This window comes from Anoplophora glabripennis, unplaced genomic scaffold, assembly GCF_000390285.2.
Source record: "Anoplophora glabripennis isolate ALB-LARVAE unplaced genomic scaffold, Agla_2.0 scaffold11, whole genome shotgun sequence".
Lineage (NCBI taxonomy): Eukaryota > Metazoa > Arthropoda > Insecta > Coleoptera > Cerambycidae > Anoplophora > Anoplophora glabripennis.
Window position 1 is genome coordinate 802,967 of NW_019416496.1, and position 16,249 is coordinate 819,215.

Consider the following 16,249-nt stretch of genomic DNA (forward strand, 5'->3'; position numbering starts at 1 on the left):
ACTCATACAGAGTATACAACAGTTTAATACATTTATTATTATAAAACTTATAACCAGTACTAGATGTTCTAATAACGATATGGAACACTTTAATAACAGTTATTGCTATTATTTCGTAAAGGGTATAAAAAACGTTGTATACTAGTTATACAATAATTTAATAAAGAATAAGGTTTATAGTCACTATACAACTGTGCTAGCAATACGCGTTTTATATCCAAAATTCACCTGTTTAACAGTCACATATAGTATACAATGGTCTTATAATGGCATATAGAATTCTAATAAAGAATAAAACGCATTTCTTTCAGTGTATTTGTTCAGTCAGATTTTGAAAGCTCTTGCAAAACTGGACGAGACGATGTCTAGGAAATCAGCTGTTTCGCTTCAACGTCCGGTCGCTGTCGCGTTTCCTATTACGATGTGGAACGTCGAGTTAAACGGTAGTTAAGGGGTAATTTGCTTATTTTCGACAGAAACCACCATACCAAAGGCAAAATATATTTTTTTTAAGAGAACGGTTCTTAAATCACATTATTCATTCGGCGACGGGTCGGCTCCCGGCCCATTATTATTGCCCGCGCCCCGACGCGGCCTTCCCCCCCGTCCGCCGCTCCGCCGCCCCGTGAGACCGGAGGAAGGAAAAATTATCGGCGTCTCCCGAGAAATAAAATCTCTTTCTGACACTCTAATGCAGTTTGCGCCGCTGCCATATATGACGCAGTTCGCTGCTCCTGAGATCAGCCGGCCGCATGCCGGAGCCTTGCCTCCGGCGAGGTTTCGCTCCGGATTATCGACTGCCCCAAATGCCGTAATCTCATCAAATATACAGTCTTACGCCCGGCTCTTAATCCTTTAAGAATTCGCAATCAATAAGGTACGAGATCGTTTTCACTATTTCAGAACTCGAGAGCTGTTGGAGAGTGCAGATCGCGGTCGCTGTTGGCCGCGAATGTTTGTATACTGGCCGTTGGAAACCGGGAAATTGTTTTTTAAAGATAAGTCTATTTTATCGGTTGTTGTTAATAATGCTACAATTTAATTCACACTTGACTAATAACAAAATAAAAGAGATTGTTAGGTGCTGAAGTTTGACAGTTAAGAAACAACTAATTTTCATGTGAGCAACCAACAGAATCTCCACTGCATAGTGGAAATTGTGTTGGCTGATAAATGACTTCCAAGGCGATGCTGAAGTGTGGCGTAAACTGCCCATATTCTTCCAAGGTCAATTGATTAGATTCACTAGTCTCGTTGGACTAATGAAAATGCACTCTTTGATTTAACCAAAATAAGTAAAAGGAGTAAAAGAAAGTTACCTTCCTCCAACATAAAACGAAAATTTCGGTAACTTTATCCAAGAACCACACGAACCTGATTCGCACAAGGCCAAATTAATATATAACTTGTTTTGGGGTAAATTGGTAGTTCACTCAATTGGTGTCTGTTCCAATATTGTATACTAAGATTAAAGGATAGCCTTCTTTTCTAGAGTGAAATATAAACCTATCTCACAACGTGGAGAGTAAGAATTCTGTTTCACAGAAAATTCTACAGCGAATAAACTCAGCAAAATATTAAAGGAACAGAAAAATTTCCAATTTTTTTTAGTGATTTTTGAAAGGCTTTAACTTCGTGAATAATAATCGTATCGAGAAAAGAAAGCGTATTGAAGCTTGAAGATTCTAGTTTTGAAATCTTCGGCACAATAAAAGAAATAATGCAAGGCAAAAAATTTACATTTTTTTAAAATTTTTTCTGGTTTAATCAGTGCTCACTTAGCCAAGGTCATTTAGCCTGATTCATCAGCTTCAATTTTGAAGATAAATTATCTAATTTTTCAAAATTAAAAAAAAAAATTTGCGTAATCATGTTGAAATGTTGAAATTTAAAGAAAAATTTTGTAAAATTAATTTTTGTTTTTAGATATTTGATAGGTATTTAACGCGAAATTGTGAGAAAAATAACGCAAAAAAATTTGGAAATTTTTCTGCTACTTTAATTTTTTTGCTGAGCGTATAGTAAATTACAAATAATGCAGACACAAGTAGTTACAACCTTTAGAAGTCCTCTCGAAAAATATTGGTTGCCGTGTACAGAACGGAAGAATAGTAGAAGCAGGAGATTGTTGGTTTGAAGATCAGTATTTATACTCCGGAATAGATGGCGCTTTGAACGGTCGACAGCGTGTTCGTTTGGATGTTGGACCCTTTGATCAGTCCAATAAATTTTTTATTTCACACATTGAAAGAATACCAAGAAACAAGGAAAAAACTTAAAATATACTACAAATAAGAGGAAAAACTTAAACTACAAATAAATAACTTCAAGAGATATTGAAGAGAGAAAGGATGTGGTATTGAAAAGTTTAGTTATAACGGAATTAACTAAAATTTCGTTTCACCATGTCGAGTTAAAGAGTAACAGCGCTGCTCAAACAGTAATGCGTATTATTAAAATATGTTTTTTCAGCAATTTCATTCAAGACAACATTTACCAGGGATTTTTTTTGTAATCTGTTTCTTTTATCAAAACCTACCTCTCGTTCAAAATAAATCTGAATTACTACACCCCTACCAAAGATTTTAATTCGAGGAGAATTAAAAAATTTTAAATGACAGTCATCTCTCCTAATTAGGATGTGATTCGTTCGTATTTTTTTTACAACGTTTAAATTGGCCTTATTACTGCTTTATTTTGATTCACTAATGATTACTCCGTTGCGAAATAAAAACACTTTAACAACGTTTACGGATCGCTATTTTACCTTCAATGTACCCTGCGGCCTAGAAAAATAGAAGGCTGAAAAAAAGGACGCTTGTAATGTGGAGTCAGATTTGCACGGTTGCCGGGAGATTTGATTTAAAACTAGAGAATTGGAGTCATTTTCTTTCTGCACCAATAAAATAAGAAGCTATATAATTTATTCATAATACGAATATACAGGGTGTCCCATTAATATTGCGAAAAAATTCAGAGGGAGTTTCCTTGACCAAAAGTAAGAAAGAAAGGTCCTATAAACCTATGCCTGAAAATGCTTCGTTTCGGAGAAACAGGGTGGTGAAATTTAGAGAAAATATCTGGAGAACCCTAATTCCGATTGTATTATTAAAGTTGATTAGTAAATAACTAAAACATTGAATTTCTATTTTTGTGTTGTACTTCTCTTAAGAATGTGCATATGAAAGGATATTAATTTTTTGCTCGAAACGAAGCAAGATATCAAAAAAAAGAAAAGAGACAAAAAAGTTGTATTTTTAATCGCATAATTAGAAAAACATATGACACCTAAGAAAAATCAAATTACGTCAGAAGACATCTACCGTTTTTATAAACAAACATATCAAATTTAAAAAAATCGGAATTAGGGTTCTCCAGATATTAGTAAAAACCATGAATTTTCTCTAAATTTCAACACCCTGTACCTCTGATACAAAGCATTTTTGGACATAGGTTTATAGGAACTTTCTTTCTTATTTTTGGTCAAGGAAACTTCCCCTGAATTTGTTCGCAATATTAATGGGACACCCTGTATATTAAATACTATTTAAAAATTTGGAAAGATATACATACTTAGAAAAAAAACTTACCGAATACCCCCTCTTTAATTTCTTGCTGCTTCGTTCCCAACAGAAGTCATTACCAAACTCAATTCGAAACATTAGTAAATTTTTGCTTATCTAATTTTTCCCCGAATCGACGCCTCCCTCGGGATTCGTCACAACATTATTTTATGTCGCGACTGGATATTTGGTCGGGGCGTGTTTATCCACGTTACTTATTTGTCTGGATTAAGCGCAGTAGAGTTTTTAATAGTTAATTAACCGTAAGTAAATAAATCCAGCATCGATCCGCCGTTGTTGATCGAGTCCTCCCCGGTTGTTTACAGGATCGAGTCCAAGTCTACGCGGACTCCAGGCCCAGGTCCCTGTTTAATATTGCGACACTAATTGAGAGCGATTGAATCAATAGGAATAAAAATGGGATTTCCGCGCGCTTTGTTCGCCCCGTCGAGTGTGTGTGTCTGTGTGTTCGGACGTGTTTTTATCACTTTTTATTACGATTCCCTTGGCGGCCGCTTTAATTTGTCGGATAACCGAGCTCTTTACATACATTGTTTCCTTTTTGGAGGGCTCGAACTATTTGCGTGCGTATACCGAGCGATCCAAAATGATTGAAGCTGACGTCACACGTAAATGTTACCAAAGATATTAAAATTTACTTCTATTTGATCAAATTTACTTTCCGTTTTCTTAGATTTCCGACCGACACGATCTGTCGAATCAGAGACGTTCGTGCTTTTATTTGTGTCCGCCTATTGAGGTTTTATTTGAAGTTATCGTTGATCTTCCAAATAATCAGTGTTTTTTATTGCTAATCATCTGTTAACTGTTAGTTTTGTGGTAAGGGAGCAAATGCTGATGGTTTCTCCGATATAAAGTACACGAACTGTTTTAGGTTAGAAAACAGTACATTCTGGTTTATGATGATTGATGCAAGTTTTCACGAATCCTTACAATATCTACAAATACACCGCGATACTTGAAAAAGTCGCAGAATTTGAATATTCCTGGAAATACTTTGGAAAATCTACAAAATACTTGAAATATAATCCAATAAAGTTGTGCTCTGCTTATAAGGGCCGCAAAAAAATCATAGTTGCTTGGGGACTGCCTCCTGAGTATCCAACGAAAAGATCACACACGAACTCCCGATACGACTTGCGCTATGAGGGTGGTTTCCTTCCTAAACATTTTTTTTAGAGCAAAATGACCTTAATAAAAGTTATAGAGGATTAAATTCTGAACAACTTTTCCTTATAAATTTTTCCATAACGGCTGGATCGTTCGTCGGTTGTCTCACCTATGACACACTGATGAGGACTAATAAGTCCGAAACCCGGCTGTATCTGGTGAGTTAAACTGACGAACGATCCTAGCTGTTGCACTAGGTGTTGCGAGTATAATTCAATGCCGATCAGGGCATATAGCCACGGAATAGTTGTTTCTCGCAACACTGGCAATTAAAACACGAACAGATGCATCCTGTCAGCTAACACATTACAGCCTAACACCGCTTGCCCCACTCCCCCTGTTACCAAATATGTAAAAATTCGTTAAGTATTAGAGATACAAAAAAAATTTATAAGGAAAAGTTGTTCAGAATTTGATCCTCTATAACTTTCGTGAAGGTCATTTTGCTCTAAAAGCAAGTCATGTCAGTAGTTTCAGTGTGATCTTTTGATTCTATACTCAGGAGGCAGTCCTCAAGCAACCCTGAAAAAATCATCCTGTCTGGAACTTTTTTTTATAAAGTGATATCTTTATTTGATTAATATTTCGTATTTCGTCAACATCGGAAATACTCCTCCCCTGATATTTGACAGTCAGTGATCTTCAAATAACTGACGTTGGAACTCATGTTAGACTCTGGTCATCACTGTTTGACATTTATCCTCCGACTATTGGCCTTTGTCTCAGGTCATTGATTGTTAATTTTTCAGCTCAAATAATTGGTGGTTGATTTAGGTCGTTGACATTTAAGACAGACCATTGATGTTTGAGCTCATGCTATTGACATCTGATCCATATGTTTGTGTGGCGTATTATCCAGTGACAGTGTACATGTGTGTTGTATTGTTTCTTGTGTGATTTTGTAAAAGGTTGTAAGAGTTTAAATTAGATTGCAAAGACAGACCAACAGGAAAAAGGAATTGAAAAGTTTATTTCGGACAAAAGCAGAATAACGTACTTTCACTATAAAAAATAATATTGAGCACACTTTCCCTAAATTTCAATAGTACCTACTTAAAATAAAACTGCCCAATTATACATATTTGATTTTTCTTTCAATACTTTGTACCTAAATTTTTCCGCCCTCCCTGGTATGGAAGTCAAGAGGCGCCACTGATACGAATATCGTAGGTACATACATCTTTATATTTTACTATATTTGTTGAACAACACTTAATTTGCAATTTTGTTGTTATTTACACTGTAAAAAAAATCGATGTGAGTGAAAGCAATAAAGGTACAACGGAGTGAATTCATTGAGTAAAATTATTGAGTACATTTTTACTCAATATTGAGCATTTTCATAATTTTACTCATTTGCGACAATATTTGAACTAGAACTGAGTACTTTCACTCAAATATAGGTACCCTTTAAATAAATTCTGCAGATAAACTCGTATTTGGTGCACTTGTAGCTAAATCGGAGTAAATGTCCTGATTATTAAGTGACTCAATCCTATTCTATGGTTGTCGTGCGTTGTTTTTAAATTCTGAATCTGTTTCGCCAACAACCGGTTCTACTAATTCAATATTGTCTGGCGGCATTTCGTTTTGTTTCGTTTCAGAAAGTCTCCAAAATGCCTTGTAATATCAGTAAACAAAATATCTCTCTTATTTCTCCCTTTCGCAATTGTACTATGAATGATTAATATAAGGTGCCTATAATAAATTAAAATTGCCTGAATCCCACCAAATTCCGCATTGCTGCACTGCACTGCTAGGCGATTTATCGACAACTGAAATTTGTGGCCCAATGCGGCTGTGTGTGTGCGCCGTTTGTCCGCGCCCTCTTCAACTGAGCGTATACATTTCTACCACCTCCTCGTTTAGTTCGACCAGACCTGTATATGGGTACGGCTAAATAAATATAGGAACAAGTTTTTCAAATATTTCAATGCCGAGTTGTTGCATAGCGACCGAACCTAGTACATACTGCCTCTTTTGTCTTCGATTGAGATCGAAACGACTATAACACCCTGTGCTTTTCAATTATAATATGAGCCGGCGCCATTTAGGTCAATAGGCTAATACCTGAGACAAGCCGGTGATAAATTACGTTTCCGCCAATTCCCCGGGACCCTTACTCGTCCCAACATCCGAACAAAGGCGTAAAACTATCCCATTCGTGAAAAAAAAAGACCGTCGACCCCCCCCGGCCGGTCACGCGAAATTGCGGCGCGCCGCCGATACGGCCGGCTCCGCATCGCGCCCGGTCCACTTGATTAATTAGCGCTAATGCCAGTCATCGGTGGTCATTTTAAAAATGACGTGTCGAACACGATGAACGATGGCCACATCCATCAACGGGCGCAACGAAACCGGACGCGCCGCCGTCGTCCTTAATAGATATTGGAAAACCGAGCGGCCGATATCAACGATGACACTTAAAATAAATGTCCGTAATCACGTTATTGGACGCCGCAGAAATATGGAAATTTGTACTAACATGGGCGCGGGTTTCCACAGAAAGACGATACTCTGACAAGGTCGCTGCAATTTGTTTTGCAGCCGCGAAAATAACTTTCAGTGTTCATTAGATAATGTAGATATACAGGGTGTCCCAATCTTACGTGTATATGGAGTAGTCTTGTAGCCAGGGGCGTCCCAATTGCCTCCTTCATTTCGATGGAGTTACCCAAATGTTTTTTGTGTATTTTGAGCTGCAGAACACGAATTTTTTGGGTAGAAGTTTGCCCGGATGTCGATAAGTTTTTTATTAACAAAAAACTTGCAAAATACTTAAAACTTAGTTTTTGGCAACATAAAAAGTATTTTCTTGTTCTTTGACCTATTTTCAGACGAAAATGTCTCTTGCAATTTTTTTGTTAAACGTATAGTTTTCGTGATAAACGCCGTTGCCTCGACTGGCCGGGTTATAGCGGTTTTACCTTAACTGACTGGGCTATAGCGATCTTGCCTAAACTTGACGGAGCTTTAAATAGGGCTCTCTTGTATCGTAACTCGATTTGACCTTCAAAAAACCTTCAATCTTGACCTCTAGGGCATAGTCAAGGTCATCAGCGTATGATCCCTTCGAACTATAAAACTTTCAACCAGAATTCTTCGTTGTAAGTGCTTCCCCGAGAAATATCGCAAAATCTTATTCAGAAACTTATTTGACCCTAACATAACCCTTTAGGGTCACTTTGACCCATAATATAAATGCATATTTGAACGTAAAACATCTTATTCTATCCAGTTCTGGTGTCTGAAATAGGTATATCTAAAAATGCAAGTTGACTTTCAAATGACCTCTACGGTTAACTTTTGTGTCAAGGTCACCTTCGAACCCTACAACTTATGTCTAAAAAGTTTTTCTTGAAAGTGCTTCCCTAATAAGATATTGCAATACGTAATTTAAAATGGGGCGCTGTGTAGACATAGTCACTTTATGACATTGTAAACGAAGTATAAATGTGAAAAATACCCCCTCCCTTGAACTAATTTGCTCATAATTTTCTTGGAGGTCGTGCTATAACCCCTATTTTTTTATCCTAAAGATTTGCTCTTTAAAAAATTTGAATTTGTAATGCGTCATTTCAGAAGTAATTCATTTGATAACTAGAGCTCGGGACTCGGTCGGTTGACCATAGCCGTCGCATCAGCCTTTCGCTACAGCGCACCGTACGAAACTGGTAATAACGGCAGTTTATTACCGCTTCGCGTTTGCTTCTTGTATACGTATTTTAATATATATTTTTTAATTAAAATGCAATTGTACTTTTGTTTGATAAAAACCATAGGCCAGTATAGATTATTATTGATTTAACTGAGAAGAGTGCATTTTAATTTTTTGCTTAGAAATATGTATCACAAAAAACGGTGGTCATATTGAAATAGTTCTTGTGACAAAACTGTTATTTAGTTTGTTTTCTGTTCTTATTAGTAGTGTTCTAAAAAAAACAATTAAACCAAAATTATTACAAATATAAAAAAAAAGGAAAAATGTTTAACATACCCTTCATCTTTAATAGAAATAAAACAGAAGTTATGACTGTGAAATTAATTATGCCAAGGCCACAACCTGAGAGTATGCAGAGCTAAATTCTCGAATAAGAAATCTATCGTTGTCATTTTTATGTCCTCAGAACGGGACAAGATCTCAGATACAAAAATCATAATTTTACCGTATTGGGGTCGATTCTAGAGATTTATCAAGATGACCTTCAAGATCAAATCCAAGGTCACCATATTGTAGTCCCTCAGTGAACCAAACAACCTTTGTAGAGGTCATATTCCCAATATCTCACTATACTGACGAGATGTCAACCTGAGGATGCCTTCACGAGGAAGAATTGACCTCCAAGTGACCTTAAATATGAAAAATAACTCGATCACGTCTTCGAACGTAAAATTTCTCGGTCTTTCAAAATCCGGGATCAGACATTGTATTACTATAAAATAAAAACAAATATTGACCTTCAAATAACTTTGAACGTGATCTTAAAAAAAATCTACCACGTATCCGAACGTAACATTGCTCGCTCTTTCAGAATCCGGAGACACGAATTGTAATAATAACAATAATAATAATAATTGACCTTCGAATAACCTTGAATATGACCTTCAAAATTAAATCAACCACAGTATCCGATCGCAAAATTGCTCGCTCTTTTAAAATCCGGAAACAGAAAGTGTATTGCCATAAAAAACAGCAGTTGCCTTTGAAATAACCTTGAACTCATGCTAACTTCGCCGAAGGCACACCGGATTCGGATTCAGCGACCCCAAAACGCTTTTCCAATTTGTTTCCTTGATTTTAATATATTTTTATTGTAACAAAAGCTATTTCATTTACGTACAAAAGGAGGTCAAATTTGTTTCAAACAAATGAAGCTATGTGGAAGAAATTTTTAATTTTTGTTACAGCTCAGAGCAGATAGGCAACCAACTACCATGAGAACCATTCTCATGGTATGGCGGAAAGCGTCGAATAAAAAAATCCGCGTTTTAAATTTAATTAAAACGCTCTTCATGGCAACTAATGGAGAGCCAGAAATAGAATTTGTTCCTGTGAAATATGATACGGCCGGTCCGATCACGGCATTATTTTTGATACCCGGTACGTCCGATAATAAATTTTTGTACAGCGCTAATCCCTTTTGCATGTGGATCTGCATCGAGAGAGATTACGCGCACGCTGATTAATTATATGCTGAAATTAATAGAGAACAATTTCCGGGTATTGCGTGCACGTATTCGGCCAATTATCTGGTCGGTGGCGCGAGTGGTAATTGGAGTGTGCATTTTTCATTTCTCTACAGGGTGTTCCGCTACTAATGGGCCAAACGTCACCGGTAGAGTCTACAGTGCCTCTGTAAATGTCTGTAAACCAAACTTACAGTGGAGTCAGTGATTAACACAAAATTCCCTAAAGACATAAAATGACCCAGTGGAGTACATACAGGGTGTCTCACGATGACGACCCATTAGAATTATTTCAAAGACTACTTCGATTTGAATTTTGAAAATTTGGGATACCGGGTTTTCGAACATGCCCTTCTCAACTAAAATAATGACGTCCACGTACCACTTCCAGTTATACCGGAAGTCGCCATAAACTTGCTTATTTTAAATGGAACACCCTATATATTATTGCAACTAGTAGTAGTGCAAATAGTAGATAACTTAAAAACTGGAAGAGATAGGTATAGGGAATCCTGTTACCGTTCGAAAAAGAATATAGAAAAACATACAGGGTGTTCTATTTAAAAAAAAAAACGACTTTTGAAGGTTTGAAGTTAACTAAACTCGGCATTAAATTTCTAGCACCATGTATGCAATTAAGCCACTTTGAAAGTATGGATGGGAAGCTTAGGGGTCTAGCTACCCCCTATAAATATGCTTGCTTTATCTTTCTTACTATAAAATACACTCGGTTTGAAGCTAGTCACTGTTTCTCTCCATTTTTTTTTTTTTTGAAAAAAATGAAATATCTCGAAAACGGTTAATTTTAGGAATAGGAAAACTTCATATTAGTCCACTTAAAATAACACGTAGAATCCAAAATTGCAATAATATATAGGGTGTTCTATTTAAAATAAGCAAGTTGATGGCGACTTCCTGTATAACCGGAAGTGGTACGTGGATGCCATTATTTTAGTTGAGGACCACTTCTTATTTGTGGAAAGGCGAAATGGGCGGTGACTATTAGACGCCTTCAATATACCCATCCTTGTCTATCACATGGATTTCTCTGGCTTACTTTATCGCTCTCACGTAACTTCAGATAGACCATCGGTACTTTCCTACCCTGTATGTTGAATTTTTGTCCAATTATACAGGGTGTTACAAATTAGTAGGTCAACCCGTTAACCACATATTATTTGGACTAAAATGGTGGGACTTTTTTTATGACACTTCATTTCGGAGCCCCATATTCAAAATAGAGGGTGACAAAGTTAAAAAATGATTTTTATTGATAATTTCGGTGATTGTAGAGATATTTATTTGAATAATTTTGCTTTCTTCGAGACATAATCAATTTAGTATGTATTATTTACTTCTCAACTGTTTCCTACACACAACAAACAATTGAGATGCCTAGAAATCCCCCTAGAATATCACTCACTTAATTACATTCGAACACAAAGATAACGCAGTGTATCACGCGCCACATACGCCGAAAAACGGAGCCATAGAACGATACGGCTTACACCGGATGCCTTGTGGGTCTTTATTCAATACATTTACGATGCTTTTATACTTTATGTATTTTTAATAACGCATTTTCACAAACGTTCGCTTAGGAGGCTGTAAAAGGCTATAAAATAATCTGAAAACGTTTTTATTTTTCTATTTGCCATACCTAAGTATACAGGGTGTCCCAGCGGAAACGAAACAGAGCGAGTAGCTGTCAGGAAAATTATGTTTTCGAAAAGCACGGAGACAGGTCGATTTTTGATCGATCGAAGATGGACATCTTTTCACATAAATTTCTTGTTATAGACTCTACCTCCTAGAGAGAGGGAAACCCCCCCAAAGAGGGGAGCAACCCCCCAAAAATCTTAATAGGAAAGTAAGGTTAAGTGATACGTTTGAAAGAAATTCTAATTCTCTACACAACTGTTTTATTTTTTGAATTTGACCTATTAATCACGAGATACAGGTGGTTAATAGAAAAAACAACTTTTTACAAATTTATTTGCAAATTCCTACATGCCGGCCAATTAAGTGTTCAAATTGATGAGCTCCAGCCTCCATACAGTAATACAAGTTTTGTAAAAAGCGTTGACGCACATTTTGTAACATTTCTGGAGTAACTTGGCATTCGTTGATAATGCATTGTCGGAAACCTTGAAGGGAAGTAGGTGGAGTGAAATAAATTTTGCTCCTTTAAGTGACCCCACAGGAAAAACTCCAAAGGAGACAAATCCGGCGATCGCGCAGGCCACTCTATGACGCCTTTTCTCCAAATCCATGGCGTTTTTCGGAAAAACAATTTTCCTGAGATTTATTCGCTCCGTTTCGTTTTCGCTGGGCCACCCTGTTTGTATCGCGTACCTCAAAAGCGTTCTATGCCATCGCATGCAGAAAGTTGCGATGATGTTTCATGGGAATTTGTCCGAGGGGTGTGTTATCGTATTAATTTTACCTTATTCCGTTCCATTTTAAACATAAATACTCGGCAGAATTAACGCACAGGAACAATATATTGAAGGGGCTGCAAATCGACCATTTTATATCAGGATTTTAAATATTGCATCTTACTTATTGGGCAGGGGAGAATTATTGAATATAAAGGTACAGGATCCATAGAATATGTCAATTTTGTGTACCACAAGGCTCAAATTCGGGCCCTCTTCTATTCCATAACTCATAAATGACCTTGTAACCAACATTACTCTTCCAAAGCTACTTTTTGCTGATGATCTTGGAGTATTAGCAATGTAGCTTCACGAGAGGATTGTCTACTTCTACAGTATGTTTATAAATCAGATTATCCAGTGGTGTAGTTTAAATTGTTTCAACATTACTCTTCCAAAGCTACTTTTTGCTGATGATCTTGGAGTATTAGCAATGTAGCTTCACGAGGGGATTGTCTATTTCTATATTATGTCTATATATCAGATTATCCAGTGGTGTAGTTCAAATTGTTTCTTTCTAAGGTAATTAAGTAGATTTCTAATACTGTTAATTCGCTTTGATAGAATATTTGGTTTTCAAATATCCCTCACGAGCCTCATAAAACTCCATATTGTTGTATGTTGAGGCTAATATGTGAAATATACAGCCTTCGTAGATAATTATAAACCACGTGACCGTCGTCGAGTATAGGCAACCAACATTGTACGCTTGGCACAGTCAACTAAAAATTCCGTTATCAGTTGTAATGGTTCGTTTACAATGAACAATGAGAAACCGTTGCAGCTACGCTCGAGCTATGCGATCATCGATTGATTGAATAAAATGTCGCGAAAAGTTGCACCATTAGCTTCTGCAACAGAATACTCTGCCAGTGGCGGCTCGTGACATTGTCAATAGGTGAAGTCCGTGGCTTTTTTACTTAGGTGGACAAGAAAGAAAGAAAAGCGCCTTAGGCAAATTTTTTAAATTTATAAGGTCAAGCGACTAAATGCAATTTTTTGCGGATGAGCTTTAATTTGAGCTATGGAAGAAGCGCCTAGGCGCTTTGGAAGCGAAGTTATGACATTTAAGATTTTTAAATTTTCAAGGTGTCAAATCCGGGAACGGTCATTTTGCGCAATTTCGCTGCTTTAGCTTAAAATCGCTGTAAACCTGATTCTACAGCACTTGGAAGCCTCTCCAAAAAAAAACAAATTACTTTAATTTAATAACCTACAATGTAATATTACCCTGGTACCCTTTTCACTAAATCCTGAAGAGAAACAAGTCAAAAATGTTATAATCTTGCTTTTGGGAAGACTCTCAACTTAAAATGGTTGTAACTTGGATTCTATCGCACCTAGAAACTACTTTAAAAAACCAAATTGAAGGTTTTTTCTCTACTTTAATATCTGTGATAAATTTTTGTCCTAATTTCCTTTACAATTATTGTTAAGGAGAAATAATAAAAAAATTTGAAAAAAAACATGGTTTTAGCGGGATTTTGAAAGGATTTCGCATATAGGAACCATTTCGTCGTTATTTTATTAAGTACATCTTCAGACCTTCAAAAATCGTCCTGATTCACAGCCCCACAAAAAAAAAAGTGGCAGGTACGAAAGACAAGACCGTGATATCCATATGGTTTTGGGGTCGCCGAATCCGAATCCGGTGTTTGTTTGACGCGATTAGCTCTGGTTTAAGGTCAGTTCAAGGTCAAATGTAGAAAATCAATTGTCAACAAATTAAACCTACGTATCTTCACCAAGATATTAAAGAAGGGAGAAATTTGGGTGGCAATGAAACTATCACTGATATTGCTAGTGACACTAGTGATGTCGAATATATTCCATATCACGTTGTGAAAAAGACAGGAACAATATCGCAAATATCACAAAATGATATTCGAAATTTTAATATCATGGCTAAACAAAATACTAAGCAAGCCGGAAAAGTGAAAGCTTTTTACTATCAGTACAGAAATAAGGAATATTTTTCTAACGATGAAGAATTTTCCTTAGGTTACTACAATGATATTGTTGGATAAGTCACTTCAACATGGATGTTATAAACCTAACATACATTGAAACAAGAGTGCCATATTTTGAAGATAGTCTTACGAGTACATAGGATGAAATACGAACAACATACATGGCTTTACATTTGACCTTGAACTGAACTTAAACTAGATCTGATCGAGTCAAACGAACACCGGATTCGGATTCGGCGACTCCAAAAACGTATAGATACATAGGTTTAGTTTGTTGACAATTGATTTTCTGCATTTGACCTTGAACTAACCTTAAACCAGAGCTAATCGCGTCAAACCGCCACCGGATTCGGATTCGGCGATCCCAAAAAACGTGTAGATACATAGGTATAGTTTGTTGACAATTGATTTTTTATATTTGACCTTGAACTGACCTTAAACCAGAGCTAATCGTGTCAAACCGACACCGACAGCGACCCCAAAAACGTATAGATACATAGGTTTAGTTTGTTGACAATTAATTTTCTATATTTGACCTTGAACTGACCTCAAACCAGAGCTAATCGTGTCAAACGGACTCCGGATTCGGATTCAGTTAGCCCAAAACCATATGTATACCATGGTCTTGTCTTTCGGACCTACCACTTTTTTTTTGTGGGGCTGTGTAATGCTTTTCATCAGATTCAAGCAACNGAACTTAAACTAGATCTGATCGAGTCAAACGAACACCGGATTCGGATTCGGCGACTCCAAAAACGTATAGATACATAGGTTTAGTTTGTTGACAATTGATTTTCTACATTTGACCTTGAACTAACCTTAAACCAGAGCTAATCGCGTCAAACCGCCACCGGATTCGGATTCGGCGATCCCAAAAAACGTGTAGATACATAGGTATAGTTTGTTGACAATTGATTTTTTATATTTGACCTTGAACTGACCTTAAACCAGAGCTAATCGTGTCAAACCGACACCGACAGCGACCCCAAAAACGTATAGATACATAGGCTTAGTTTGTTGACAATTGATTTTCTATATTTGACCTTGAACTGACCTCAAACCAGAGCTAATCGTGTCAAACGGACACCGGATTCGGATTCAGTTACCCCAAAACCATATGTAAACCATGGTCTTGTCTTTCGGACCTGCCACTTTTTTTTTTGTGGGGCTGTGTTATTTTCCGTAGCCCTATTCTATGAGCCGCTACAGACTTTTGTCCAATTTAGGTTGATTTAGATTATAGTGCGCCAATTATTTGTAGTAACATTTCAGTTTTCATCAAACCGTCGCTAAGCTTTTAAATGAATTTGTTTTTCATTTCGCTGTCCTTTTTGTTTTAGGCATGGAAGCCATCATGTCAGAATTCTTCAATGACACCACAACCGCTTTCTACATAATCCTAATAGTTTGGATGGCCGATCAGTACGATGCTATTTGCTGCCACACAGCTATTACCAAACGCCATTGGTTAAGGTAAGTGGGATATTTTCCTCGTCTCTTCGGTAGTTCTGTTAACGACGAAACCCTTGTCGGTCTCTCGCCACTGAATTATTAAAAATAGCGTCCGTTTCGAATTCGCCGTCGCGACGCCCTTAGCGAATGCAATTACAGATCGGCCACTGTTCCGTCGCGCGGTTCCGCATCGAACCGGAAGTATTTATGGTCCAAATTTATTAATCCGACACGTAGGATCTCTGTCCTTTCGCCTCTTATTCCGCTCACTTTGCGTCAGTATTAGATTTGGGGCGGGCGAAAATTGAATCATTCCGTAACGGCGTCAACAGATTAAGGCGGTCGAGAATTTTAATTCTTTTTTTTTTCGGTCGCCGCGCCCTCAGGATTGCGCTGCGTGAGGTTCGAGGGTTCCCGACCGGCTTGTTTTAAAACAGAAGGTTATAGT

The 16,249-nt window shown here is 37.1% G+C and overlaps 1 protein-coding gene across 1 annotated transcript in view; it reads left to right on the forward strand.

Moving 5' to 3' along the window:
* The window catches only part of LOC108907752 (membralin), a 189,087-nt gene that overhangs the window by 82,587 nt on the left and 90,251 nt on the right, over positions 1 to 16,249 (forward strand). The window contains exon 8 of the mRNA XM_023454736.1: positions 15,690 to 15,822. Within this exon, the coding sequence (XP_023310504.1) occupies positions 15,690 to 15,822 (133 nt within the window). The remainder of the gene's footprint in view (positions 1 to 15,689; positions 15,823 to 16,249) is intronic.